The sequence below is a fragment of the Tachysurus fulvidraco genome, chromosome 8, assembly GCF_022655615.1.
Source record: "Tachysurus fulvidraco isolate hzauxx_2018 chromosome 8, HZAU_PFXX_2.0, whole genome shotgun sequence".
Lineage (NCBI taxonomy): Eukaryota > Metazoa > Chordata > Actinopteri > Siluriformes > Bagridae > Tachysurus > Tachysurus fulvidraco.
Window position 1 is genome coordinate 19653802 of NC_062525.1, and position 25695 is coordinate 19679496.

A 25695-nucleotide genomic window follows, 5' to 3' on the forward strand; every position below is an offset into this window, starting at 1 on the left:
GTGGCAGAAAGCAACGCATGCGCATGTCCGAGTTTCACTGACGGTGATACAGAAACTTTCTTCACGAAAAGAGATGCATTGAGTATTTTCAGAGTGAAATTGTTGTTGCCTTCCTTCATTAAGCAAAATTCATCTTTACTTCGAACCATTTTAACCCTCAAATCGACGCCGTTCAGTAAAAGTTTATCTTGAAAAAATATATCTGAGTGAATGTGACCAATGAGGTCAAAAGTGTTGCTTTCAGCACTAAACTGAGACCTTTGTTTAAGACCTTCATTGCGACCTGCAGGGTCAGTGGCATCCATATGTCTCGCTGTGTCTTTGTAGAATAATCCTGCAAAAAATTGTGTTTCCAAGGTGTCCTTTCCATAGTTAAGGAGACATTCAAAAATTGCTCGGTACGGATATGTATTGCTGGATTGAGAAATAAGGTGGTCACCCAGCATTATATCAACTTGTGAAAAAAGAGAAGCTATAGGATAGTTAACAACCCCCACCTTTGTGTCGTCAGCTATATTGGTGCCATCAGCGTTCACGATTTTACAGGCAACATGAATAAATGTATTGTTCAAATCCAGGTAATCTTCACCATTTCCAGCCATGAAGAACTCCAGAGGACCGTTGTCTGTCAGAGCAGAAAGCAGGGGTATTTCGATATAGGTGTACTTTTCAATACTCGTCTGTGTATAAGGTAGTGTGAAAATATCCAATTCGGACTTTGTGCACTCCGCGGATAGTCCGTGTAAGAGAGCCATGATTTTAGAAAATGTTCAACAGCTTTCTTTTTTGAGAGACAGGTTGACGCTTGTTGACTCTTGTCTTGTTCCTTTTAACACTGGTCTTAGTTTTAGTTACCCTACGTCTTTTATTAGGAATCACGTGTCGTTGTCCTGGGGGTCTTTTGGATTTTCCACGTGAAATCAAGGTGAGACCCGAACCTTCCTGATTCCGGTTTTGTGTTTTACTGATAATGCTGCTCATAACATCGCCAACAACACTTTTTGCTGCCGTTTTTAAATGAGGTTTGGCTATAGAAAATCCCTTTTTGAGGAAAGGAATTGCCATTCTAAACAAGCCTCTGAATAATCCTCCTAACCCCGAACCATACATGGTGGGTGCTCCTTGAAATCCTGGGAGTCCATTTCCGGCTTGAGCGATGTAATAATCTATGTAGGTTTGCGGGTTAACCCGGCCTCTCTCTATTATTATTTTTTTTTTTTTTTACAAACGGAAGGAATGTTTAGCTGGTCTGAAGTGTAGTTTAGCTATAAACTTCCCGTAAGTAAAAAGTACGTGTTTGTTCTGATCCGACTTGACTTTGATTAAAATATCAGTCATGTGGTTCTTGATGAGCGGCACGTAGTGTGGCTTATTGTAAGTAATACTGATGACTCGGTTGTTTTCACCCGTTATATGTACGGCTCTGAGTAGCGGGGCAAAGCTGTCACTGACTCTTTGGTACTCGATAATGTCCGTATATACATACATTGTGTAAAATCCGGTGTGAATATCAGCGGGGTGCGGTGCTTCTGGGGCGAGCTGCGTTATTGCATTATCCGGGGTCATGCCGAGCATATATGCTAATTTTCTGCTGGTTTTGAAGAAATACGGTTTTGAGGTGTCCATATGTATTTTATTTTTCACAGGGTTATAAACTATAGTAATGCCTAGTTTGGATATTTGCATTACTTCATTGATTTCTTTAACTAGATCTTCAATACTTTTATAATATCCATGATTTATCTTAAATAATACTCTGCTTACTCTTTTACCCTCCCTCCAACCAACGGAACACGTGGAGTCTTCCTCTGACAATGTATTCCAACTGTGAACATATTGAACTTCTGAAAGCGAAACTTCCCAATTTCCTCTTAAATCAATGGGTTTGGCAAATTTAGTTGTATATTGAGATATTTTATTAGGGTAAATGTCCTTCGACGCGTTGCTCAGAAGAGTCACATAGAATCCACACTCGTCCATGGTTATCAATTATAGTTCTGATTGTTATGATTGTGATGAGTCTTTTTAAACACTAAAGTTCAATGTTTACTACATCTTCAGCAGGAACCCAGGAATTAAATTTTTCAGGTCAGCCCACCCATTTCACCAGACACACCTTTTTCCGGTTTTGAATCTTTTCAGACAGGATTTTCTCTATTTTGAACGATCTGTCATTACCTATTATGATTTTTTGTAACTCAGGTTCGTAAAACGTTCCCTCAATTTTTTCACCATCATAGTCTCGTAATTTATATACAGGGGGTTCTCTAGGGATCCGCTCGGAAATTGAAAAATACTCATCTGTAAAATTTTGCTCGTATCCTTTTTCAAACTGTCCTTTCGAACGGGCTATTCTAATGTCACCGGTTTTAAACTTGAATTTTATTTTCTTGGGTTTTAATGACTGTAACCCATAAAGAGTTTTAAATACTGTGAAAGAATTGGTTTCGGTCACCTCAGCAGGTTTCATTTTTTTGCTGGAATGACAGTTGTGGTTATAAGCATGAACCATTTCCTGCACCCTGTCCGTGTATTTTCGCATGTTAAACGCTGTAAAATATCTCCACATCTTGGTCTTTAGTGTTTTGTTGAACCTTTCACATACTGCAGCTTTCTGATCGGTGCCCGTGGCAAAATGTATAATGTTGTGTTTTTTCATTAAGTTTTGAAAGGTTTTGTTAAAAAATTCTTTCCCTTGATCAGTTTGTAATTTTTTTGGGACTCTACCTTCCCTTAGAATGGAATCAAAAGCTTTAGTCACTTCACCGCCGGTCTTGTTTCGTAACACGTGCACCCAAGCGTACTTAGATAAAATATCTATACATGTTATCAAAAATTTTGCACCATTACTTTCCGCCAAATTGCTCATGTCGACTAAATCAGCTTGCCATTGTTCATCTATGTTTTTCACAAAAACCTTGTTTCTTTTAAACTTTGTAGACACCGGTTTATGAAGAGTGTATGCATCTTGCTCAGCTAACCAGTTTTTTATCTTGTCATCATTAATTCTTTGACCGAGTTTCTCAACTATAGCCCTTTGCAAACTCTCAACACCTCCGTACGAGCCGGTGTCAGGCGGCGTGTAATACACATTCTTCAACAGCCGCTCATTCATTTTGAAGTATCAGAATGTCAATGATCAAAACAACGAATAGTTTTAGGATTTTATTTTAAAAAAGGCATCACGTGACTAGTGTTACAATTTTTTTATTTATTTATTTATTCTGCATCAAAATCAACAGTGTAATATTTTAGTAATATCAACATTCTTTTCTGAGCAGTTTTTTTTTTTTAAAAAGAAAACAAACAAACAAAAAAACACACACACACACACACGTCAGATATATGGGTTAAGATACATAATATGATGTTCGTGAGTTTTTCTAGTGGATAAACACATTCTTTATAACAAGGAAGAGGATTAGAGTAGAGGCGAACTCAGACTTCAGATCTTTCTCGGAGACAGAATAGACGTGCCGCTCTTTGAAGTCTCCCGTGTGTGACGGTTCGGGCGGCTCCAGAGTGAGAGGCCCAGTAATCCACAACATCTTCATACACTTTGTCGCTGCAAATTTCTACGGTTTTGCCTTTAGCTTCACTTAAAACAATTTTGATGCTAGGCTCATCCCGCCAGTCGCATATGATAGCTTCAGCGATGCCTAGATTTTTTCCAGGGATGGGGTGTGTTTTATTCCACACAATTTCAGAGCCTTTACCAGAGTGTATTTCAACCAAGGTTTAAACAATTTTTTCAGCAGTCTGAAGGCATTCATGTGCAGATAGTAGGCTTCAGGTTCAAACAAACAAGCGTGTTGGAGTTGACTCGGGTGATCTATGGCACATCCATGACAGTTATCTCTCAAATCTTCATAAATAATCCAGTCCAAAAGCGTAGCCATGACACCTCGGATGACCGCTAAAGCGGCGGTGGAAAGACAACCGTCGGTTTCATCACCATTTAAATGCTGAAAGGTCAGATTTCCGAGTGATTCACCTGTATTTTTTTCGTCCTTAGAACTGGAACGCGTCTCATCATCATCTTTATCCAAGGTTGCGAGTGAGTTGTAAAAGTAAGGTAAGATTTCCTGAGACATTTTCACTCGTCGTTGTTCAAACAGCCGATACATCGTACACAAATGCAGTCGTTTTTAAAACACTTTTTTAGCGGGGTGTGATGTGGGTGGTACAGGTACCGGAAGAAGATAGAGGGAGGAGAAGGGAAGGGTGGGGAAGGCAGAGTCACTCCTCATCAAAGTTTAATTGTACTCTTACTCCGTCATCGACTTCAGCTTTTTTCTGGAATAAATAATCGATTTGATTAAAGTTGTAGATCGTGCCAGCTGATTGGATCAAACCTCACTTTGTATTTCTCTTTTTTAGCAGTGTCATGAGCAACGAACCACCGCGGGAGCGTTGCCCTAGAGACGCGTCTCCGGAGTACTAGCGCACTTCCGCACTACACTCCCCATCAGCCACCTCGCCTCCTGATTACTCCACCACCTGTCTCTCATTCCCATTCACATAAATACCACGCTTCTACTCCATACCGGTGCGAGGTCTCGACTTGTGTTACTACAGTCATTCTGAGCGTTTTCTGTGTTCTGTTTTTCCGCTGCTTACTCTGCTCTCTCTTCCTGACTCTTCTGACTGTTTGCCGCCTGCCCCAACCTTTTGCCTGTCCCCGATTCAGATTCTGCTCTCTCTTTGCTATTGTGTTTTGCCGGTTCTGACCCCCGCTTGTTTGACTCCGATCTGTGTTTGTACTTAAATAAACTCTGCTGCAAATGGATCCCCAGCAGTACGCCTCCTCGTCATTACAGGAGACCTCGCCAATCGAGGATCCAGCAGCCGTCGCTCAGCTCGCCACTCAGATCACCGGCCAGGCCCAGCAGCTCGCCGGTCATCACCAGCAGCTGACACGCCTCACTCAGCTTACACAGGAGCTTGCTGCGGCTCTACAAGGGCTACAAGGAGCCGCCGCCGCACCAACTCCCCCAACCCCAGCAGCGGCTCCCCAGGCCGTGCCGTATCACGCTCCTGCTGTCACCGGACCTCGTCTCGCCTTCCCGGAGAAGTTTAGCGGCGAACCCGGAGGGTGCCGGGGCTTTCTGATGCAGTGCTCGCTGTTCGTTGCGCAGCAACCAACCCTGTACGCTACAGGAAACAGCCGTATAGCCTTCGTCTGCTCCCTGCTCACGGGTAAGGCCTTGGATTGGGCCACCGCGGTGTGGAGAGAGAACGCCTTCCCCTCGTTCGCGGCATTCCTCACCCAGTTTCGCATGGTCTTTGACCACTCCGCCTCTGGGGAGAGCGCAGAGGAGCGCCTGCTGGCCGTGTCACAGGGCGATCGCACCGCTGCGGAGTATGCCCTAGCGTTTCGCACCCTCGCCGCCGAAGCAGGCTGGGAGGAACGCCCACTGCGACTGCTCTACCGCAATGGTTTAAATCCCGACCTCCAAGCTGAACTGGCCTGTCGAGATGAGGGGCGGAGCCTATCTGAGTTCGTGGATCTCTCCATCCAACTGGATAATCTCATGCGCTCCCGGCGAGCCCGAACCTCTCCGCGCACTGTCACAGCCCCGCGCGCACCGAATACCCCGAGCCCATGCAGGTCGACTACACGCGCCTCACGCCGGAGGAACGAGAGCGCCGCTTCCGCCTCCGCCTCTGCCTCTACTGCGGAGAACCGGGACACCGACTGCCAACCTGCCCAACCCGACCACCGCAACGACGGGATAACCCGGTGAGTTCACACTCCGTCACCCCGATCGTCGAACTGCGCGCAAATCAGTGTACGGCTCGAGATTCACGGGCAAGAGTGTCGAAGCCCTTGCACTCGTTGACTCAGGTGCAGCTGGGAACTTCATGTCTTGGGATTTTGTTCATACTCACAACGTTCCAATAATTCCCTCTGTGTTTCCCTTAGCAGTGGAGGCGATAGACGGACGACCATTAAAAGAAGGACGCATCACACACCGCACCAAAAACCTCATCCTGCAGGTGGGGAACCAGCATCAAGAGCGTCTCTTCTTCCACCTCATCCACTCCCCCCGACACGCCCTCATTCTCGGCCTACCATGGCTTCGACTCCACAACCCGACCATCTCCTGGACCGATCTGCACATCACCGGCTGGGGCAGCACTTGTGACACACACCGCCGGGACCCAATGGAGCCGTGCCAGCTTAACACCACAGGCACCGCACCCAATCACCTCTGACATCCCCAATCTCCCCGACGAGTACCTAGACCTTGCGTAGGTGTTTAGTAAAGTCAAGGCCACAGAGCTGCCCCCACATCGCGCCTGTGACTGCGCCATCGACCTACTGCCAGGAGCTACACCACCCAGGGGTAGAGTTTTCCCCCTTTCACAAACGGAGTCTGCGGCCATGAACGAATATATCCAGGAAGAACTAAAGAAGGGTTTCATTCGCACTTCCGTGTCCCCGGCGTCATCAGGGTTCTTCTTCGTTAAGAAAAAAGACGGGGGGCTCCGACCCTGCATTGACTACAGAGCCCTCAACGACATGACCGTGAAGTTTCGGTACCCCCTGCCGCTCGTGCCGTCAGCTCTGGAGCAACTCCGCCGCGCGCGGTATTTCACCAAGCTCGACCTCCGCTGCGCGTATAACCTCATCCGCATCAGACAGGGGGACGAGTGGAAAACCGCCTTCTCGACCCAATCAGGCCACTACGAATATTTGGTCATGCCGTTCGGCCTATCGAACAGCCCAGCGGTCTTCCAATCATTCATTAACGATGTGTTCCGGGACATGCTCGACCGCTGGGTAATTGTCTACATCGACGACATTCTCATCTACTCGGAAAGCAAAGAGGAACATATCAGACACGTGAGGGCAGTGTTGCAGCGTCTCATTCAGCACCATCTCTACGCCAAGGCGGAGAAGTGCGAGTTCCACCAGACCTCAACGTCCTTCCTGGGGTACATCATCTCGGCAGATGGGGTCGCCATGGATGACACTAAAGTGCAAGCAGTGCTGCGGTGGCCCAAGCCACAGACGATCAAGGAACTACAACGCTTCCTAGGGTTCGCCAATTTCTACCGCCGCTTTATCCGTGGCTTCAGCACCATCACGGCACCTCTCACCTCGATGACAAGACAAGGACCCGCTCAACTCACCTGGTCACCGGAGGCGCACTTGGCATTCAGGCAGCTGTAGGAGAGTTTCACCTCAGCCCCGATCCTCCACCACCCGGATCCGAACCGGCCATTCACCGTCGAGGTGGACGCCTCCAACACGGGAATCGGCCCCATCCTTTCCCAGCGTCAGGGACCCACCGACAAAATGTTCCCATGCGCCTACTTCTCCCGTAAACTGACCCCAGCAGAACGGAACTACGACGTGGGAGATCGCGAACCTCTGGCAATATAAGCAGCGTTTAAGGAGTGGCGGCATTGGCTGGAAGGCGCAAAGCACCCATTCACAGTCCTCACGGATCATCGTAATCTGGAGTACCTGCGTTCTGCCAAATGCATGAACACACGCCAGGCCCGGTGGGCTATGTTCTTCACCCGGTTCCAATTCACCGTGACGTACCGACCGGGGAGTAAGAACGTCAAAGCCGACGCCCTGTCACGCATGCACCGAGAGTCGGTCCAACACAAACCCACCGAACCGATCCTACCCGAGACTTGCATCCTAGCACCCGTTCAGTGGGACATTATGACCGAGATCACCAACGCCAACGCCCAAACGCAACCTCCGATTTAATGCCCGGCCGGCAAAACGTACGTGCCGGAGCACCTGCGTACTCCGCTCCTGACCCTACTGCACACGAGTCCGGCCTCCGGCCACCCTGGCGTAACTGCAACAACCCACCTGGTCCAGAATGAGTTCTGGTGGCCTTCGCTAAACGCAGACACACGCAAGTATGTTCATGGGTGCACGGCATGCCACGCCTCCAAGGCTTCTCATCAGTTACCTGCGGGCTTGCTGCAACCTCTGCTTATCCCCCAGCGTCCCTGGTCCCACATCGCGTTGGACTTTATCACAGATCTGCCTCGATCCAACAACTACACCACCATTCTGACCATTATCGACCGATTCTCGAAAGCCTGCCGGTTAATCCCACTAACCAAACTTCCCACCGCCTTCGAGACCGCGGAGCTGCTATGCAACCAAGTCTTCCGCTTTTATGGATTCCAGAAGACATCGTCTCGGACCGAGGTCCTCAGTTCACCTCACGGGTCTGGAGGGCCTTCTTCAAGCGACTCGACATTAACATCAGTCTCACTTCGGGGTACCACCCCCAATCTAATGGTCAGACGGAGCGCCTCAACCAGGAGATCGTCCGTTTTCTCCGAACGTACTGTCACCACAGTCAGAACGAGTGGAGCCGGTATCTGATGTGGGCAGAATACGCGCAAAACTCCCTCATTAAACCCACCACCGGCCTGACACCCTTTCAGTGCGTCCTCGGGTACCAACCTCCCTAATTCCCCTGGTCCGACACGCCCACCGATCTACCAGCTGTTAACGACTGGTTCCGACAGAGTGAAGAAACGTGGGCCGCGGCCCACCGACAACTACGGAGAGCTGTCCGAACGCAAAAAGCCCAGGCTGACAGACACCGCCGGGAACACCCTGAGTACCAACCCGGCCAGTGGGTTTGGCTCTCGACCCGCGACATCCGGCTCCGCCTACCCTGCCGTAAGCTCAGTCCCAGGTACGTGGGCCCGTTCCGAGTCCTCAAACGCATTAACCCCGTCGCATACCGCCTCTCACTACCAACCTCCTACCGCATCTCACCCACCTTCCACGTTTCGCTGCTGAAACCGGCCGTTGAGCCAAGGGAGGATCCGGAATCCACCACTGCTCTGCCCGCGCCACCACCGCTGATGGTCGATGGCGAAGAAGCGTATCAGGTACGCGAACTGCTCGACTCCAGACGCTGAGGGGGCCACTTAGAATACCTGGTCGATTGGGAGGGGTTCGGCCCGGAGGAACGCTCATGGGAGAAGGCGAGGGACATGTTGGACCCGTCGCTCGCCACCGAGTTCCACCAACGGCACCCAGAGAAACCACCAACCCCGGCGTCCCGAACGTTTTCGCGTCGGGACCCGCTCGCAGGGGGGGTGGGGGGTGGGGGCTCTGTCATGAGCAACGAACCACCGCGGGAGCGTCGCCCTAGAGACGCATCTCCGGAGTACTAGCGCACTTCCGCACTACACTCCCCATCATTGTGTTTTGCCGGTTCTGACCCCCGCCTGTTTGACTCCGATCTATGTTTGTACTTAAATAAACTCTGCTGCAAATGGATCCCCAGCAGTACGCCTCCTCATCATTACAAGCAGACATGAAGTCACCGAAAATCATTGTTGATACATACAGTGATAGCTCATCCTTTGAAAGATTTCTTGCTTCAATGCAGTATATTTGGTGTTGAGTTAAACAGTCGCTCCACCATTTATGCTCGTAGACCTCTGGTGAAAAATCCTCTCGAACAATGTAGTCAAAATCCTTACACCATTTATGAAATTTGCTCCATTCACTCCGATCAAAAGTTACGGCCTCGGTAGCTTTGCTCCAGTGTTTGTGATCAGGTACAGACTGTAGTGGCAGGTTGTGGCCACCTGAGGGGGCTTGAGGTCTAAGAGGTTAGACAACAAGTGGAATAGAAGAAATAAAGGTTGTCTGATATTATCTGGTGCGTTGTGTCCTTGAATACCGAGTTAGAGGAACAATACATGGTGTCAGAAATAGCTAACCCATGACAGACAGAGTCTAGTGCCACAGCTAAGAACCTGGAGCAGTTTAATGGTGTGAGTGATAATCTCTGGAGCAAGACAGAGCGAGTCAGCGAGAACTAGCAACAGGCTAGCGGCAAGACAAAAGCAAGCAGCATGTACCACATATTTACTATCACGCCACCGGGACCATTCGATTTCGAGCCAAAATCATGGCCCACATGGATTAAAAGGTTTGAACGCTTCAGGATTGCGTCTGGATTGAAAGAAAAGGACGGAGCATATCAGGTGAATTCTCTCATCTATACGATGGGTGAAAAGGCTGAGGATATTCTGAGTTCACTGCAGTTGACAGAGGAGAAAGAAAAAGACTTTGATGAGGTAAAAAAGGCATTTGATGGACATTTTATAGGCATGCATAATGTAATTTATGAACGAGCCAAGTTTAATAAAAGATGTCAAGATGTCGGCGAATCTGCAGAAAACTTTATGACCTCTGTACATATGCTAGCTGAACATTGCAAATATGGCATCTTACGTGAGGAAATGATCCGGGATAGGATTGTGGTTGGCATACGTGATGCTAAATTGTCTGAGAAACTGCAGCTCAACCCGAATTTGGATTTAGATACAGCTATAGTTCAAGTGAGGCAGCATGAGGAAGTAAAAAAGCAACAAGCTGTTCTGCGGTCAGCTGATTCGCCAGGACATGTAGATGCACTTTCCCATAACAGTAAGAGACAGGTTCAAAGAAAAAAATCTTTCCAACGTGGAAGCCATTATCAGCCTCGGTCTACCTCAACTAAGTCAAAACAGTGCGGGAAGTGTGGCAAAACTCCAAAACATTCATGGACTGAATGCCCAGCAAAAGACGTTGAGTGTAGAAAATGCCAAAAGAAGGGACACTTTGCGGCTGTGTGCAGATCAGTTCAAAAGCTTGATTCAATTGAAGAGAATGGTGGAGCAGCTTATCTTGGGGCTGTTGACTATCCACAGTCATCCACATGGACTGAAATACTTACCATAAACGATAGCCCATTGTGTTTTAAAGTGGACACGGGTGCATCTGTGACTGTGATACCAGAATCAGAATTCACACTGGATAGCTATGGCAGACACTCAGCGTCGCGCAGACTGCTACTGGGTCCTGCCGACCAACCTCTGGATGTTAAAGGGCAAGTGTATGCAATCATTCAGAGAGGTGACAAAAAGATTGAGGAGGAGGTGTTCATTGTGAAAGACTTGACCACACCCTTGGGTCTTCCTGCTATCCGCCGACTACAGATGATTCCCCAGCTCAATAGCATTGATGATGCAGAGACTCACTTTCGCTCAACTTACCCAGATGTATTTAAAGTGCTGGGTAACCTTAAGGGGAGTACAAAATTAAGCTGAGAGACAATGCGACACCCTATGCCCTCTCTGCGCCGAGACGTGTAGCTATTCCTCTCTGGGCCAAAGTCAAAGAGGAACTAGACAGGATGGAGAAGATGGGAGTCATAGCTCGTGTTGAAGAACCGACAGAATGGTGTGCGGGCATGGTTCCGATAGTGAAGTCGTCTGGGAAAATTTGTATTTGCGTGGACTTAACCCGGCTGAACGAGAGTGTCGTCAGAGAGAGACATATCCTACCGGCAGTGGACGAGACACTGGCCAAGCTGGAAGGAGCCAGAGTTTTTACAAAGCTCAATGCAACATCAGGCTTCTGGCAGGTGCCACTCCACAAAGACTCAATGCTGTTGACCACGTTCATTACTCCAGAGGGGCGCTATTACTTCAAAAGGCTACCTTACGGTATATCTTCGGCACCCGAACATTTCCAGAAGAGGATCTCTCAGCTGGTTGATGGTGTTGACGGGGTCCTATGCCATGCTGATGATGTCCTTGTTACAGGAAGAGACCGGGCAGAGCATGATGACAGGCTGCACAAGGTGTTACAAAAATTCAGAGAGGCCGGGGTCACACTGAACGAGAAATGCCAGTTTGCTCTGACAGAAATCCGCTTTCTGGGTCATGTCGTAAATAATCAAGGCATCAGAGCAGACCCTGGTAAAATAAAGGCGATCCTTGACATGCCCGAGCCAAAGGATGTGGCAGATGTTCGCCGTTTCATGGGCATGGTAAACTTTGTAGGCAAATTTACGCCACGCCTGCCTGATCTGACAAAGCCCATTCGTGACCTGTTAAGGACAGAGAACAGCTGGACATGGGGAGCACCTCAACAGAAAGCATTTCTTGAAACAAAAAAGGTATTGGGGTCAGAGACGGTGTTAGCCCAGTACAGCCCAAATCACGAAACCATAGTATCAGCTGATGCCTCTTCACATGGATTAGGGGGTGTCTTGACACAAAAACAGACAGATGGTGAGTGGAGACCTGTTGTTTTCATTTTTAGAAGTCTGACCAAAACTGAATCAAGATATGCTCAAATAGAAAAGGAGGCTTTAGCTGTGACCTGGGCATGTGAGCGCTTGCGAGGATACTTAAGTGGACTAGATTTTACCATAAGGACTGACCACAACCCACTCATAACACTTCTGAAGTCCAGAGCATTGGATGACCTCCCGCCAAGAATTATCAGATTCAGACTCAGGCTGCTCAGATTTAATTTCAACATCATCCATGTCCCAGGTAAAAACCTGATAATGGCTGACACCCTGTCCAGAGCGCCTCTTCCAGCCACAGCTTCAGAGACAAAGCTAGACTTGGAAAGGGAATGCAAAGCTTATCTGGACAGTGTAGTAGACAGTTTGCCAGCCACACCAACAAAGCTGGAACAGATTAAGAGTGCACAAACTTCAGATGATATCTGCAAACGTCTAAGCCGATACATTGCAAATGGCTGGCCGAAACACAGACGAGATGTGCATGAGCAGCTGCTACCCTACTGGCCCAATCGGTCAGCCCTGCACGAAGGAAGAGGACTACTCATGAGAGGAGAGAGACTTATAATCCCTGAATGCATGAGACCTGACATCTTGCAGAGATTGCACCAGGGGCATCAAGGTATCAACAAATGTCAAGCTAGGGCCAGAGAATCGGTCTGGTGGCCAGGTATCACATCTGCAGTAAAGAAAATGGTCGAGCGATGCGAGATTTGTGCAAGTGAAGCTCAAATACCAGCTGAGCCTCTCCTCATGACTGAACTCCCGAGTAGACCATGGCAGAGAGTCGCGGCTGATCTTTTCCAATGGCAGAATGGGAACTATTTAGTCATGATAGACTATTTCTCTCGCTATATTGAAGTTTGCTCCCTACAGGGCAGCACATCAGCAAAACAGACCATTGTCAGATTTAAAGCGGCGTTTGCCAGATACGGATGTCCAGAAGTGCTGGTCACGGACAATGGTCTTCAGTTCTCCTGTGATGAATTCGCTCAATTTGCACAGGACTATGACTTTACCCATGTGACAAGCAGTCCATGTTACCCCCGAAGCAATGGGGAGGCGGAACGGGCTGTCAGAACAGTGAAGTCCCTTTTAGCAAAAGAGGGTGATTTCCACAAAGCTCTGCTGGCCTACAGAGCCACTCCATTGGCGCATGGGAGCTCCCCAGCAGAACTACTGATGGGGAGGAAAATCAGAACACCGGTTCCAGTGTCACCAGAACAGTTACAACCACAGTGGCCTGATCTTGTCAGATTCAGAGAAAAGGATATAGCGCTGAAACAGCTACAGGAACAAACATTCAATTGCAGACACCGTACTCAAACCCTACCACCTCTCCAGCGGGACAGCATGTATGGATCAAACCTACAAGCACAAGAGGGACAGTTCTTAATACTGCAACTACACCATGGTCTTATGAGGTAGAGACCCCGGATGGAAGACGGCTGTGGTGCAACCGTTCACACCTTAGGAAAGTTCCGGTGCCTCCTGCACCAGGAGAAGAGATAATGACTAGGTCAGGGAGGCTGTCTAAGGCTCCTGAGAGACTAGACCTTTGAATGTGAAACACATGCATAAACACCACAGAGTAAAAGAAAAAGGAGTCCTAATTTTCTGTTGAATGTTTATTAGGAAATACATGTTTGATGTATTGAAGTAAGATTAAGTCTTCATAAATGGCTACTGTGAGGTAAAATGTCTTCTGTTAGTTTCTCTGGTTACACTTTTAATTTAAATAAAGGATTTGAAGTAATTCATAAAGTTGTATAATAAGTGAGTTAGATAATGGGGTAGCTATACTGTTAAATGTATGCCACTATTTTAAAGTTCTGTTGAAACAAGTATGCTTTGACCTAAAGGGAGGAGATGTAGTGGCAGGTTGTGGCCACCTGAGGGGGCTTGAGGTCTAAGAGGTTAGACAACAAGTGGAATAGAAGAAATAAAGGTTGTCTGATATTATCCGGTGCGTTGTGTCCTTGAATACTGAGTTAGAGGAACAATACACAGACAGCTTGAAAAGCGTTATGTTGTTTGATTCAGCATTAAAGTGAAAGCCGGCTGTACATCCGTTTGACATCGCCCAATACTCACTACATTCACGCTCTAAAATCTCTGCAAAACTTGACTCGGTATGTTTTCGCATTTTCTTTGGTGCATCGGGACAAACAGCCATAGCAACGTTCAATGAATCACACGTGTTATACGCGGAGGGGGCGATATGGTATTTGAAGACTAAATTCGAGGTTTTTTTTTTTTTTTCTCACGCGCCTTTGGTCAGGATGCGCTTGTGCGCGTCTTTCTTCTCACGCGCGTTTGGTCAGGATGCGCGTGTGTGACTTTATAGATCAGACTGAGGTGTCATAATCTTGATTTGAAAACCATCCGATCTGAGGGGAGGGGTAACCCTATCGCAAAACACCCCCGGATCAAACACGAGTTTTAAGTACCTATCTCTATCTAGTCAATCAAACATATGGACTTGTTTAACAACACTACTTTCCTCTGAGGGGTCATAAATCCCCCATTTAAAAAAACAACAACAAAACATATGTCCTTATTTTGCAATACTGCTTCCTCTGAGGGGGGTTAAAACAAACCCATTTTTAAAAAACATATGTCCTTGTTTTACAACACTGCTTACTCTGAGGGGTCATAAAACCCCATTTTTTAAAAAAACATATGTCCTTGTTTTAATTACTTATCACCTGTCTACGGGAACCAGACACGATGGTGTTAACATTCATAACAATATGAAAGACAGGGTGGTGGTGGGAGGTAAAGTGGGCTCTTTAACTACTTGGAGTCAAGACATACATCTACCACACCAAAAGGTATGACCTTTGACCTTTAATAATTTCACTAATGACAGCTGTCATAACAGCTGTCATACCAGCTGGCATAGCAGCTGTCAGGGTAATAAAAAGGTAATAAAACTGTCAGCTTGATGGAATATGACCTGTAATACTCTCTGATGTCTCAGGATTTTCATAGAGTCGGCCTCATCTCAGTGGAGGTCCAAAATCTTCATTGCACGGAAGACGATCGGAGCTGGTACAATGTCTGGATGCCTCGGGATGGGTAGAAAGAGAGAAGCAGTGTAGAGGGATTAACATATTTGCTGTTCATAAAAAAGGTGCAAGTCTAAAGTATTGGTGCATAATATTATGGGATGTATTGTGTGTGTGTACGCCTGACTAAAGAGGTGAGTTTTTAATCTGCTTTTGAACTGGGAAATTGTCTGAGCCCCAAACACTATCAGGAAGACTATTCCAAAGTTTGGGAGCTAAATAAGAAAATACTCTACCACCTTTAGTGGACTTTGATATTCTGGGAACTACCAGAAGTCCTGAGTTTTGTGATCTGAGAGCATGAAGGATTGTAACGTATTAGAAGGCTAGTTAGATACATGGGAGCTAAACCATTAAGAGCCTTGTACATAAGTAGCAGCAGTTTGTAATCAATTCTAAACTTAACAGGTAGCCAGTGTACAGATGATAAAATTGGGGTTATATGGTCATACTTTCTTATATGGAACATGATGCATTGTGGGTTAAAATTAACAGCCTGAGCCAGCTCGTCTTTCCTAATCCGCTGCTTGATAAACAAAGAGTGAGCTTACATCCACCTGACACACACACACACACACACACAAACACACACACACACACACACACACACACACACACACAGTTTCAAAGGCTGGTTTGTGACAATTCTGTTGAATGAGTAAGAAATAAAATGTAGCAGACTGAAGCTGAGTGTTAATGATGGCGTGATCACTGACCACTCCTCCATGTGAGGAATTTTCTCCTCCACAGACTTCGAGCTGTCGATCTCAATGGGATAATAGTAAGCCACCAAATCTGACATCTGTGGAGTGAAAAATTAATGAATTTTTAGTGAAGGAAATCAGGTCTCAAACAGAATCACGTAAGCAACATAAAAAAATCTGATTCCTCTTCTGTCTGCTTTTCTCTGTCAATGTTTTGTATGAAATGTCATACACGACATGGACACTGGTGTGTTTTTACCTTTGCTTTACACTCCTCACTAATCAGAGTGTGTAAAAATAATAAACCATATGAACAACTGATTTAATTACTTAATGTCATTTAACCAATCAGGAAGCAATCTGTAAAGAGCCGTGTGTTAATGCAGACTCACTGCTGCAGCTCTGAGGGGATTGATTTAAGAGTTAACATGAAACCGTTCACACCAACAGAAAAAGTTTTGGAAACATTTATTCTGTTTACTCACTGTGTGTTGTAGGGCAGCGTTTCCCTTTATGAGCAAATCTGGTGAGTGTCATGTCAAAGTCAGAGATCACCTAACAGGGCTGTCAAGTGTCATGCATTGAGAGTGACAGTCACGCATTTTGGTCTTTTCTCACGCTCTCCCGCCAAACATCATATTTCTCACGCTCTACCGCCACACATCGTATTTCTCACACAGAAAAACTTTTTGACTATTTATCATATATTTAATAAGCCGCAGCGGCCAAAATGTATCTGTCTGCACCGCTGTCTCCATGGAAACGGTCAGGAATCAAGCGCGTCACATGGAGTTCTTAGTCGAGCCTGAAACTCACCAGCCAATCAAAAAAATAGGCTACACAATAGCCAATCAGAAAATGTTAAAGATTTAACGCAATAACCAATAAAAAAAAACATTCATTAGAGAGGGTATTTTTGATGGTCAGTTTTAACAAAACCTCAACACGAAACAGTCATAATCTCTCTCTCTCTCTCTCTTTCTCTCTCTCTCTCACACACACACACACACAAATTAATAAATGGAAATGAAACAAATAATTTGTATTTGGTTAAATTGCGGTCAGTGATCCTTACCAAACACCAAATACCAAGTCCCCCATTATTTATTGATTTTTCTTTTTTTGAGTGTGTGTGTGTGTGGGGGGGGGGGGGGGGGTGTTGTTGCGTGGGAGTTGTAGATATCACGCTTGCTTGTCTTCAAAACTTGAGAGCCCTGACCTAAACACACACAAACACGCACATATACACACTTAGTGTAGCCAGACCTCTTACATGAATGTTTTTGTTTTCCTGGAGAAAACTGGAGAAACCCACAAAGACACGAGCAGAACATGTGAAACTCCACACAGACATCAACATGAGATCAGGTAAGGACAGGACTGTGCATGTCTGTGTGTCAATGTGTGTGTGGTGAGGAATTCACAAAGGTTTGAGGATAAGCACAGAACCAAACTTAAGAATCCCAAGTGATGGCTGTTTTCTCATCTAACTGTTTAATTCTGATGTCTCGTTCTCACTCTGACTTTCTTCTCAATCACTTTATGTCACTCCATCACTTTACAATACCAGCTGAGGGCTGCTGAGATGCTGGACCCTCAGAGATGTCCCAGCTTCCCTCACTATCACTGTCTGAAACTGCCTTTTACCCAATAAGGCTTTATCCTCTCCTCATCCTCAGCAGGATCTGAACAGTCTGTACACACCGAGCTGATCAGTCAGACCTACTGGAGTCTAAGAGAAGGACAGGGTTTGTTCTCCCCTTTTCCTTTCTCTGCTCAAATCTGTGGACCAGTTTATAACACTGGATTTATTTTCCTCGTGTCAATCTGCCCTTCACACCTTCCTGTTACATAAAGACCAACATTACTCAGTCTTTCCAGTCTCAACAGGTTTTATGGGGATTTTTACAGCCAAGATGTTTTGTTCTCTGGAAAATATTGAATTGGTAGAATCACAAGCACATGATTCTTCTTTTAATCTCCTAGCAGTGAAGACACAAATGTAATGTCTTATGACTAATGACTAGAATATCTATACTCATGTTTATGTGAATGGCAGAGGGCTTTGGCTGAATGTGTGTTGTAATGACATCAAACGACACGCTTCTGCAAAAAAATAATTTCTATAAAATATATCACAAAATCCTGGAGGTACTGATTATAAAATGGTAGAATTATCTTCATATGTATATATTATATTTCTTTATTTATATAGATTTTATTTCTTGTTATTTCTACACCTGAAACATCTGTGTTCTTTCAGAAGATTCCTGCGCTAGTCAACATCATTTTGTGTAAACGCTCATTGCACAAATGCCATCCTAGCACGTGCAGCTTCTGCTGAGGCTCTAGCTTTAATGGCAGCACAAACGACTGAAGATTAAGAACTAGATGATGTGCATTTTGATCTGACCTCTGAAGGTGCTTTTTCATTTACACTGTTTGCTTCAGTTTCCATGCTTGCATCTGTATGTCCTTCTGGTGTCTGTTGATCCATGACTTTTTAATCAGCTGCACTACACCATGCTTGCTGCTACCTGGTTACCCAACATGCGGCGCTCGCAGAGACACGTCATAATAAAAGTCCTCCTATAAAAAGTTACACATAAGCTGCAGGTAAAGGTAAATGGAATGAAAAGCATATTGTACATTAAGCAATTACAAAAATAAGATGAATATAAATGCAAATGTCCATCATAAATTATACAAAGCCTCTAACAGAGGCAGAACAGACATATACAAATTTAATGACCTACATAATATCCTGGGAAGAGTGAGATGGAGCCAAATGACTAGAATGTGGATTATAAGTGAAATATCTCCTAAATTTCTTTATAAATCCTAAAGCTAGAGAGATTCTCAGTCACTACTTGCTGATCAGAGCTATGTTTCTGCTGAACAATCGGGAATGAGATTTACCACCTCCACCACATCCACCTCAATTACCTTATGACAAAAAATGTGAAAAACTATGAATAATATGTTAAAATTAAAAATAAAAATGTTGTAACTAGTAAAGTGAATGAAACTCTTTAAAAACAGCACACAGGATTTGGACAAGTGTTATATTAATTTAAAAGTGCAATTTGCCCTTTGTAATTATGCCCAGAAACTTAATTATTTTTGAACATAATAATAATAATAATAATAATAATAATAATAATAATAATAATAATAATGAATACAGAACCTTTTAAAAAGTAAAAAAACAAAAACTAGCAGACATGAAGGTTATCTCTATTTCTATTTTATTTTAGCATTTAAACACAAAACCCCCATTGTTGTAACCGTGAAGTTGATTGTGATTAACAGAGAAAACAGCTCCTGAAGCACATTAAACATTGTGGTGAAATATAATCATTATCATTATGCTGAGATAAAAAAACATTGTCTTTTTTTGCCAAGAAAAAAAGCCGAAGGACCCTTTAGGTATCTAAAACTTTCGCCTGAACAAAAGACTATAGTCTTTTTTGCAGGTATTCATTTAAAATTTTATTGAATCGAACTAAACTGATGATTCACTAATTTAATATTAATAAACTCAAATTGTACGTTGTACACGGCAGAGTTTTAATAGTTATGCAACCTCATGTTAAGAGCAGAACTCAGCTGAACACAGTTTCATAAGGATTTAAAGATGATATAAAATTTAGTCAGTTTACAAAATAAAAAATTAAAAGATTATTAACATAACAAATATTTGTGAAATATGCTCAGGCGTTACCAGTGTGTGTGTGTGTGTGTGTGTGTGTGTGTGTGTGTGTGTGTGTGTGTGTGTGTGTGTGTGTGTGTGTGTGTGTGTGGGTGGGTGTGTGTGTGTGTGTGTGTGTGTGTGTGTGTGTGTGTGTGTGTGTGGGTGTGTGTGTGTGGGGGGGGGGGGGGGGCCAATAACAGAGTACTCGTTAACCACGTGATCTGAAAGTGAAAGAGAAAGGTGTTTATGTTGTTTTCTTCACAGAAATGGGGACTGCGCCGAAAATGTACTTTTATTTGTTGCTGATAGTTTTCATCTGTGACGGTAATGTAAAGTATAATTCTGCTTATTAGTGCTCTTGTTAGTCCACTTTTAGTTATACGAAGCTGAAATGCAGTGTAAGATATTTTTTCCCCCGATTTATCTAATAATAGTTCGTCTAGAAACTCACTGAATCAGGAAGTGAAAATAATAATATATAAATACATAAATAACAACTTATAATAGTTCGTCTGGAGAACTGCAGATCAACCTGAACCAGAAAGAAAAAATAATATATAAATACATAACATTACATTTACATATAAATACATACATTTTATAATATATAAATATATTTCTGTATGTATAAACACAAACAATTTTTATAATATTTAATACATCTGTTATTATTTAATCCAACACAAATGTGTATTTGTTAAAAACAGAAATTGAGGGTGTGGTTCATGCATTTGCAGGCAGTGATAATGTGCTTCCTCTGCAGATACACTACAAGGATCAAAAAAGGAAATCACTAGATAACTTTATATTCAGAAACTAGATAAAGTCATGGACACATTTATTTACACACCAAATTTATTTATATTCATTATGTAGCCATTATCATTAGCATCTAAAAAATGAGGAGGAATTTCTGATAACAGACTGTAATAGAAGAGAATTTTTTAAAGATTTTTTTTATTACAAGACTAGTTACAACCAGGGATTGGCTAATGTCACACTGAATGAGACTAACACGATCGGTCCTACCCAGGGAACACAGCCATTTTTACTTTTGTAATCTCTCTGCCATGGACAGTGGAATCTTCAGGATTAAAGTGAACGAAGAACTCCACACAAGTACAAGAAAAAAAGGGAAATACACAATTTCCTATTCTTGTATATCTTGAGTGACAGATAGGTCTTGCAATCAGTGGCAAGAATTCTATTAGCAAAACTATACCTACCTGTTCCAGTTTGTCTGATTTGTTATTTTGTGTTGCACGTCTGCCATCATAGTTTGGACTACACCCACTGGACTTTTGGTTCTGTAGGAAGTTAGGAAACTGCTATTGCCTACATGAAGGAAACCCAAACAATTGTGGAAAGAATATTGAGACATGCTGAATTGAACAGAGTTAACACATTAGGTAAGCATATTTTAACAGTGTTTTTATTCAATTTAGGGTTCAATGTCCACGGTCCACCTGGTCCTCTCATTGTTCAGCTGGGAGACTCAGTGATGCTGCCGTGCTTTGTGAAAACTCCTCTTCCATTGGAAGAACTTGAAGTGGAGTGGAAAAGAAATGACAGTGAAACTCTAGTGCACTTGTGGCAGGATGGAGAGAGTCGACCAGAGTCTCAGAACAATCATTATTATGAAAGAGCTCATTTTTTCACAGAGGAGATCGCTCATGGAAACTTCTCCCTCCTGCTTACAGATGTGACCCGTAAAGATGCAGGAGTTTATAAGTGTGCTGTTTACACAAAGCTGGATTCTGGAGAAACTCTGATTGAAATAAAGGAGATTGGTGGGTAAACATTTTCACCTAATTCATATTATATTCTGTAAAAATACTTCATTTTTAAAGTGTGGTCAGTAGTTATTATTTTTATGTCTAATCAAAATTACAAACAATTCCCATTACAGAGCGCTTGATCGTCTCTGGAGCCCACATTATATCTGCCTATGCAGGTGAAGATATCACTCTGAATTGCTCTGTAGACTCTCATATCACACCAGAAAAGATAGAAGATGTGTCATGGAAGAAAACTGATGAAGATATCTTAGTGCTGCTCTATCAGGAGGGTACGATCCTGACAGACTCGACCAGTGAGAGATACGTGGACAGAGTAGAATTCTTCAGTGCTGAAGAAAGAATGAAAGGAAACTTCTCTTTGAGACTGAAGGATGTCCGAACAGAAGACAAAGGGCTGTATATGTGTTTAGTGTTCTCTGGGGAATTATCAGCTAACACAACTGTGGAGATACAGCAGCTGGGTAAGTCATTGTATTTTTCTACACAAAACATGTAAAGATGTAGCAGAGCTAAGTATCTTAATTAGTTGGATGTGGATTAAGAGGACTAACATTATTTGGTGTGCATTACTCTAAAGAAAGCAAAATTGGCCATGCTCATTTTAATAACTCTCGTGTTTCTGTCACACAGGTCTTTCCTTTCTGCATATTGCAATTTTGATTTTGTGTATTCTTGGATTTGTAATCGGATCACTTATACTAGGCTTCCTATCTTACACATCTTATAAAAAGGAAGGTAAGTCTGGTCTTCATTTTAATACTTCAAAAGATTGGAAAGTTTACATTTTAACTTTTTGTAAAATTAATACACATTCTTTTTGTTTGTTTATTTGTTTGTAGATGACAGCAGGAGAGCGCTAGCTGTACAGTGTGCACATGTTCTTATTCCTAATATTACTATGTCCATTGTCTTTATCATCTGGGGTGTTACTGAGGGTAGGTATTGCTTATATTGCTTATAGTTTATATGTACATACAGTTCACATACAGTTTTTATAGTTTTGTAATTGATGCACAAATACATGTATTTGTAGTTAGATTATATTAGCAATCATATTTGTTCATATGGTTACATATATTTTGCCTGGTATTGACATGCCTCTCCTGAAGGGTGCAATTTATTCTGTCCTGGATAATAATTGTCCCAGTATTTTCTTTAAAATATGTAGAAGTGTATTCAGAAGTTTGTTAGACAGGGTGAAATTCAGACTTGACATGTTTGGAAGTTGTCTTCTATATTGACAGTATATTGTTGCAGGAAGTGAAGTTGTAGTTGTATCTCATTAATTGTTTTACATTTGTTTCATTTAGCAAAATGGGTTCCATACACATTATTCAGCAGTGCATAGAGTAGCATTTGATCTGCAGATGTTTCATGCTATGTAGCTACATCATGCACAGTATTTATCCCTGTGTTGTGAATGTTCATGAGTGAATATTGTGACTGCTTTTCCCCTTAAGCGTTAAGTTGAATCAAGTTAGCATCCCAACACTGTTTCACCCAAACATTCCCCATGACTTGGTGGTCTACCTTTCCCTCCAAGGCCAACTGTCTTCAGTTCTCCTTGACGAAGAAATGCTACAGAGGCCATATCAGTCAGATTCCTGAATGCCTCAAAATGACTTATGGCCTATCAGGCAGAGCAGGGGGAAAAAATTAATGTCTCACCCAGCCCAGCACTGTCGTGGTCACAGACCTCTGCCTGTACCTCCACAGTATCCAGGAGAGCCATGGCCCTGATGAAATCTCAGAAATCATGATGGCTTACTCTGTCATGTCCCTGAGAGAAACACACATGCCAGATGAGGCAATGGACCCATCGTTTTTTTTAAACATGTAATGGCTACATAGCATAGTGTTTAACTTGTGCCACACAATCCTTCAGGGCCTAGAAATACATAGGCTCATACAGGTATGTGACTGTTAGGGCTGATAAGGCCAATATCTGCTGAGGTAAGTTATTTTGGCATCTATACTTTAGATCAGGGGTTCCCAACCTTTTTTGTGCCAGGGACCAACTTATTTATTTTATTGGAACATATCACTGTGTAAAACAGTAAAAGCCTATCATTTTGCATATAATGAACATGGTGGCAACAAACTTGTAGGAATATACCAATCTTTTTAACTTTCAGACCGGTTCACAAAATGTTTCCCTTTTCTCCCATATTCAATTCAATTCAATTCAAGTTTATTTGTATAGCTCTTTTTACAATTGACATTGTCTCAAAGCAGCTTTACAGAACATAAACATAGAACAGAAGGTAAACAGAAGGAATAATATAAAGAATTAATATAATTAAAAATTCAAGATTATATATATATATAGTTCACAATGTGTATGTATTTATCCCCAATGAGGCAGTGGTGGCAAGGAAAAACTCCCTTAAATTGGTGAAGGAAGTAACCTTGAGAGGAACCAGACTCAAAGAGGAACCCATCCTCATATGGGTGACACTGGAGTGTGTGATTACAAGTATACAGTCAAACAATGTTGTATTGGTGTAAGGATCACATGGAGTTCAGATCTCCTCTTTAGTATCACAGAGTCCAACTGGAGCTGGTAGATTCTCACAGAGTCGGCCTCATCTCAGTGGAAGTCCAAAATCTTCATCGCACGGAAGACGATCGGAGCTGGTACAATGTCTGTATGCCTCGGGATGGGTAGAAAGAGAGAAGCAGTGTAGAGGGATTACCATATCTGCTGTTCATAAAAAATGTGCAATTTTAATGTAATAGTGCACTATATTATTGGATGTATTATGTGTACGCCTGACTAAAGAGCGTATTACTGTAGTTCTACAATTAGGTCTACGTCAAAAGCAACTTACACAGCACTCACTCACTAGCAGGTGGCAGTAATGGCAAATTGTATGAAAATACCATTTCACCTGTCAAATCTCTCCAGAACCACTAAAGGCGATCACTTCAACAGCAACTTAGTGTTTTCACTCACCAACAGGTGACAACAAAGGCTAATTGTATGAAAATAAGAGCTCGTTTCAACAGTCATACAGAATCGCCACGGAATCGCCTGTTGTCATAAATCCATACCTAATGTATGAGGTATCATATTTACGATTGAAGCTTGACTTTTTTTCTCTCGCAATTTTTGAGTTGGTCATCGCCTTTCCTTTTACCAGAACTGCCCGCAATGAAATTAGCCATTGAAGTTTGCTGAGGCCCGCTCATCTTTCCACATACTTCGGTCACTTCAGGTGCACCGCACTTTTTTTGCAGTCCGTTCAGATATGACACGTTGCTAAGCAATCGCAAGGTGCTCAAAGTAACACATTTTAATTTATTTATTGTTTATGTTTTGGATTAAATAACATGACATGTCATAGCACTTAAAAAGACAATTATTATTATTATTATTAATATAAAAAAAAGTCTGGGAATATTTCAAGGCCCGGTATTAACGGGTCCACGGACTGGCACCGATCCGGGGACCGGGGGTTGGGTATCACTGCTTTAGATGTTTTCTGGACTCATAGAAGGGAGAGGGCATGCATTTGACAAACAATATCTGAGGCAGTACAAGCAGAAGTTGACTCACTGTGCCCAAGCTGATTGGTTGAAATACATCAAAATGAAGTATGCATTGAAGGATGGCATTTGCACATAAACTCATTCTGTGAAGTAGCTTCCAGTTCCTGTAACTTAGAGCCATTCATCATCCTATTGTGAATCTGGTTGCAAATGTAACGGGCCATCAAGGTTATGGGGACTGGAACATCCACAATGAAATCTGTAAGTGATTTATTGGCATGTAAAAATTGATTTCTTTGCATTAAGAGAGGGAATGTTCTATTTCCTAAATGACCGGGATGATTAGGATGTACGTCCTTTCACACCAGTGGCCTCATTCTCAGAGCCTTCAAATTTCAGATGTTTTTGCACACATTGTACAATATCTCAGCCATTTTGAACATACTATACAATATTTCAGTCATTTGCTGTTTTTTGCACAACTCTATATATTATCCAAAGGACCTGCTGCTAAGAAACTGTGTTCATTCTAATATTACTGCACAAAATATTGTTTGAACATTCAGTAATTACACTGGACAGTCGGCGCTGTTTCTGTTACTGTTTATTGTCTTTTGTGTATTGCATTTTTGTATTGTCTTGTAACTTTGTCTGCACTGTTTTTTGTTCTGCACTGTCTTTTGTCCTGCACTGTCTTGTTTGTCTTGTCCTGCACTGTTTGCACCAGGTTGCACAGTTGCAATTTATGTGGCTAAGACTACTTACATGTCCTTAGCCCTGTCTTTATTTTATGTACTGTAGCACCTTGATCCTGGAGAAACGTTGTCTCATTTCACTGTGTAC

The 25695-nt window shown here is 43.4% G+C and overlaps 1 protein-coding gene across 2 annotated transcripts in view; it reads left to right on the forward strand.

Moving 5' to 3' along the window:
• LOC113638947 overlaps nucleotides 1-25695 on the forward strand; it is an 80753-nt gene that overhangs the window by 44057 nt on the left and 11001 nt on the right. The window contains exons 1-5 of one of the 2 annotated variants that reach the window (XM_027140491.2): nucleotides 19748-19885; nucleotides 21007-21351; nucleotides 21471-21821; nucleotides 21991-22095; nucleotides 22200-22295. In XM_027140491.2, the coding sequence (XP_026996292.2) occupies nucleotides 19828-19885; nucleotides 21007-21351; nucleotides 21471-21821; nucleotides 21991-22095; nucleotides 22200-22295 (955 nt within the window). In that variant the 5' untranslated portion in view covers nucleotides 19748-19827. Of the gene's footprint in view, nucleotides 1-19747; nucleotides 19886-21006; nucleotides 21352-21470; nucleotides 21822-21990; nucleotides 22096-22199; nucleotides 22296-25695 lie in introns of those variants that run through there. The other variant, XM_047816953.1, reaches the window with a different exon arrangement.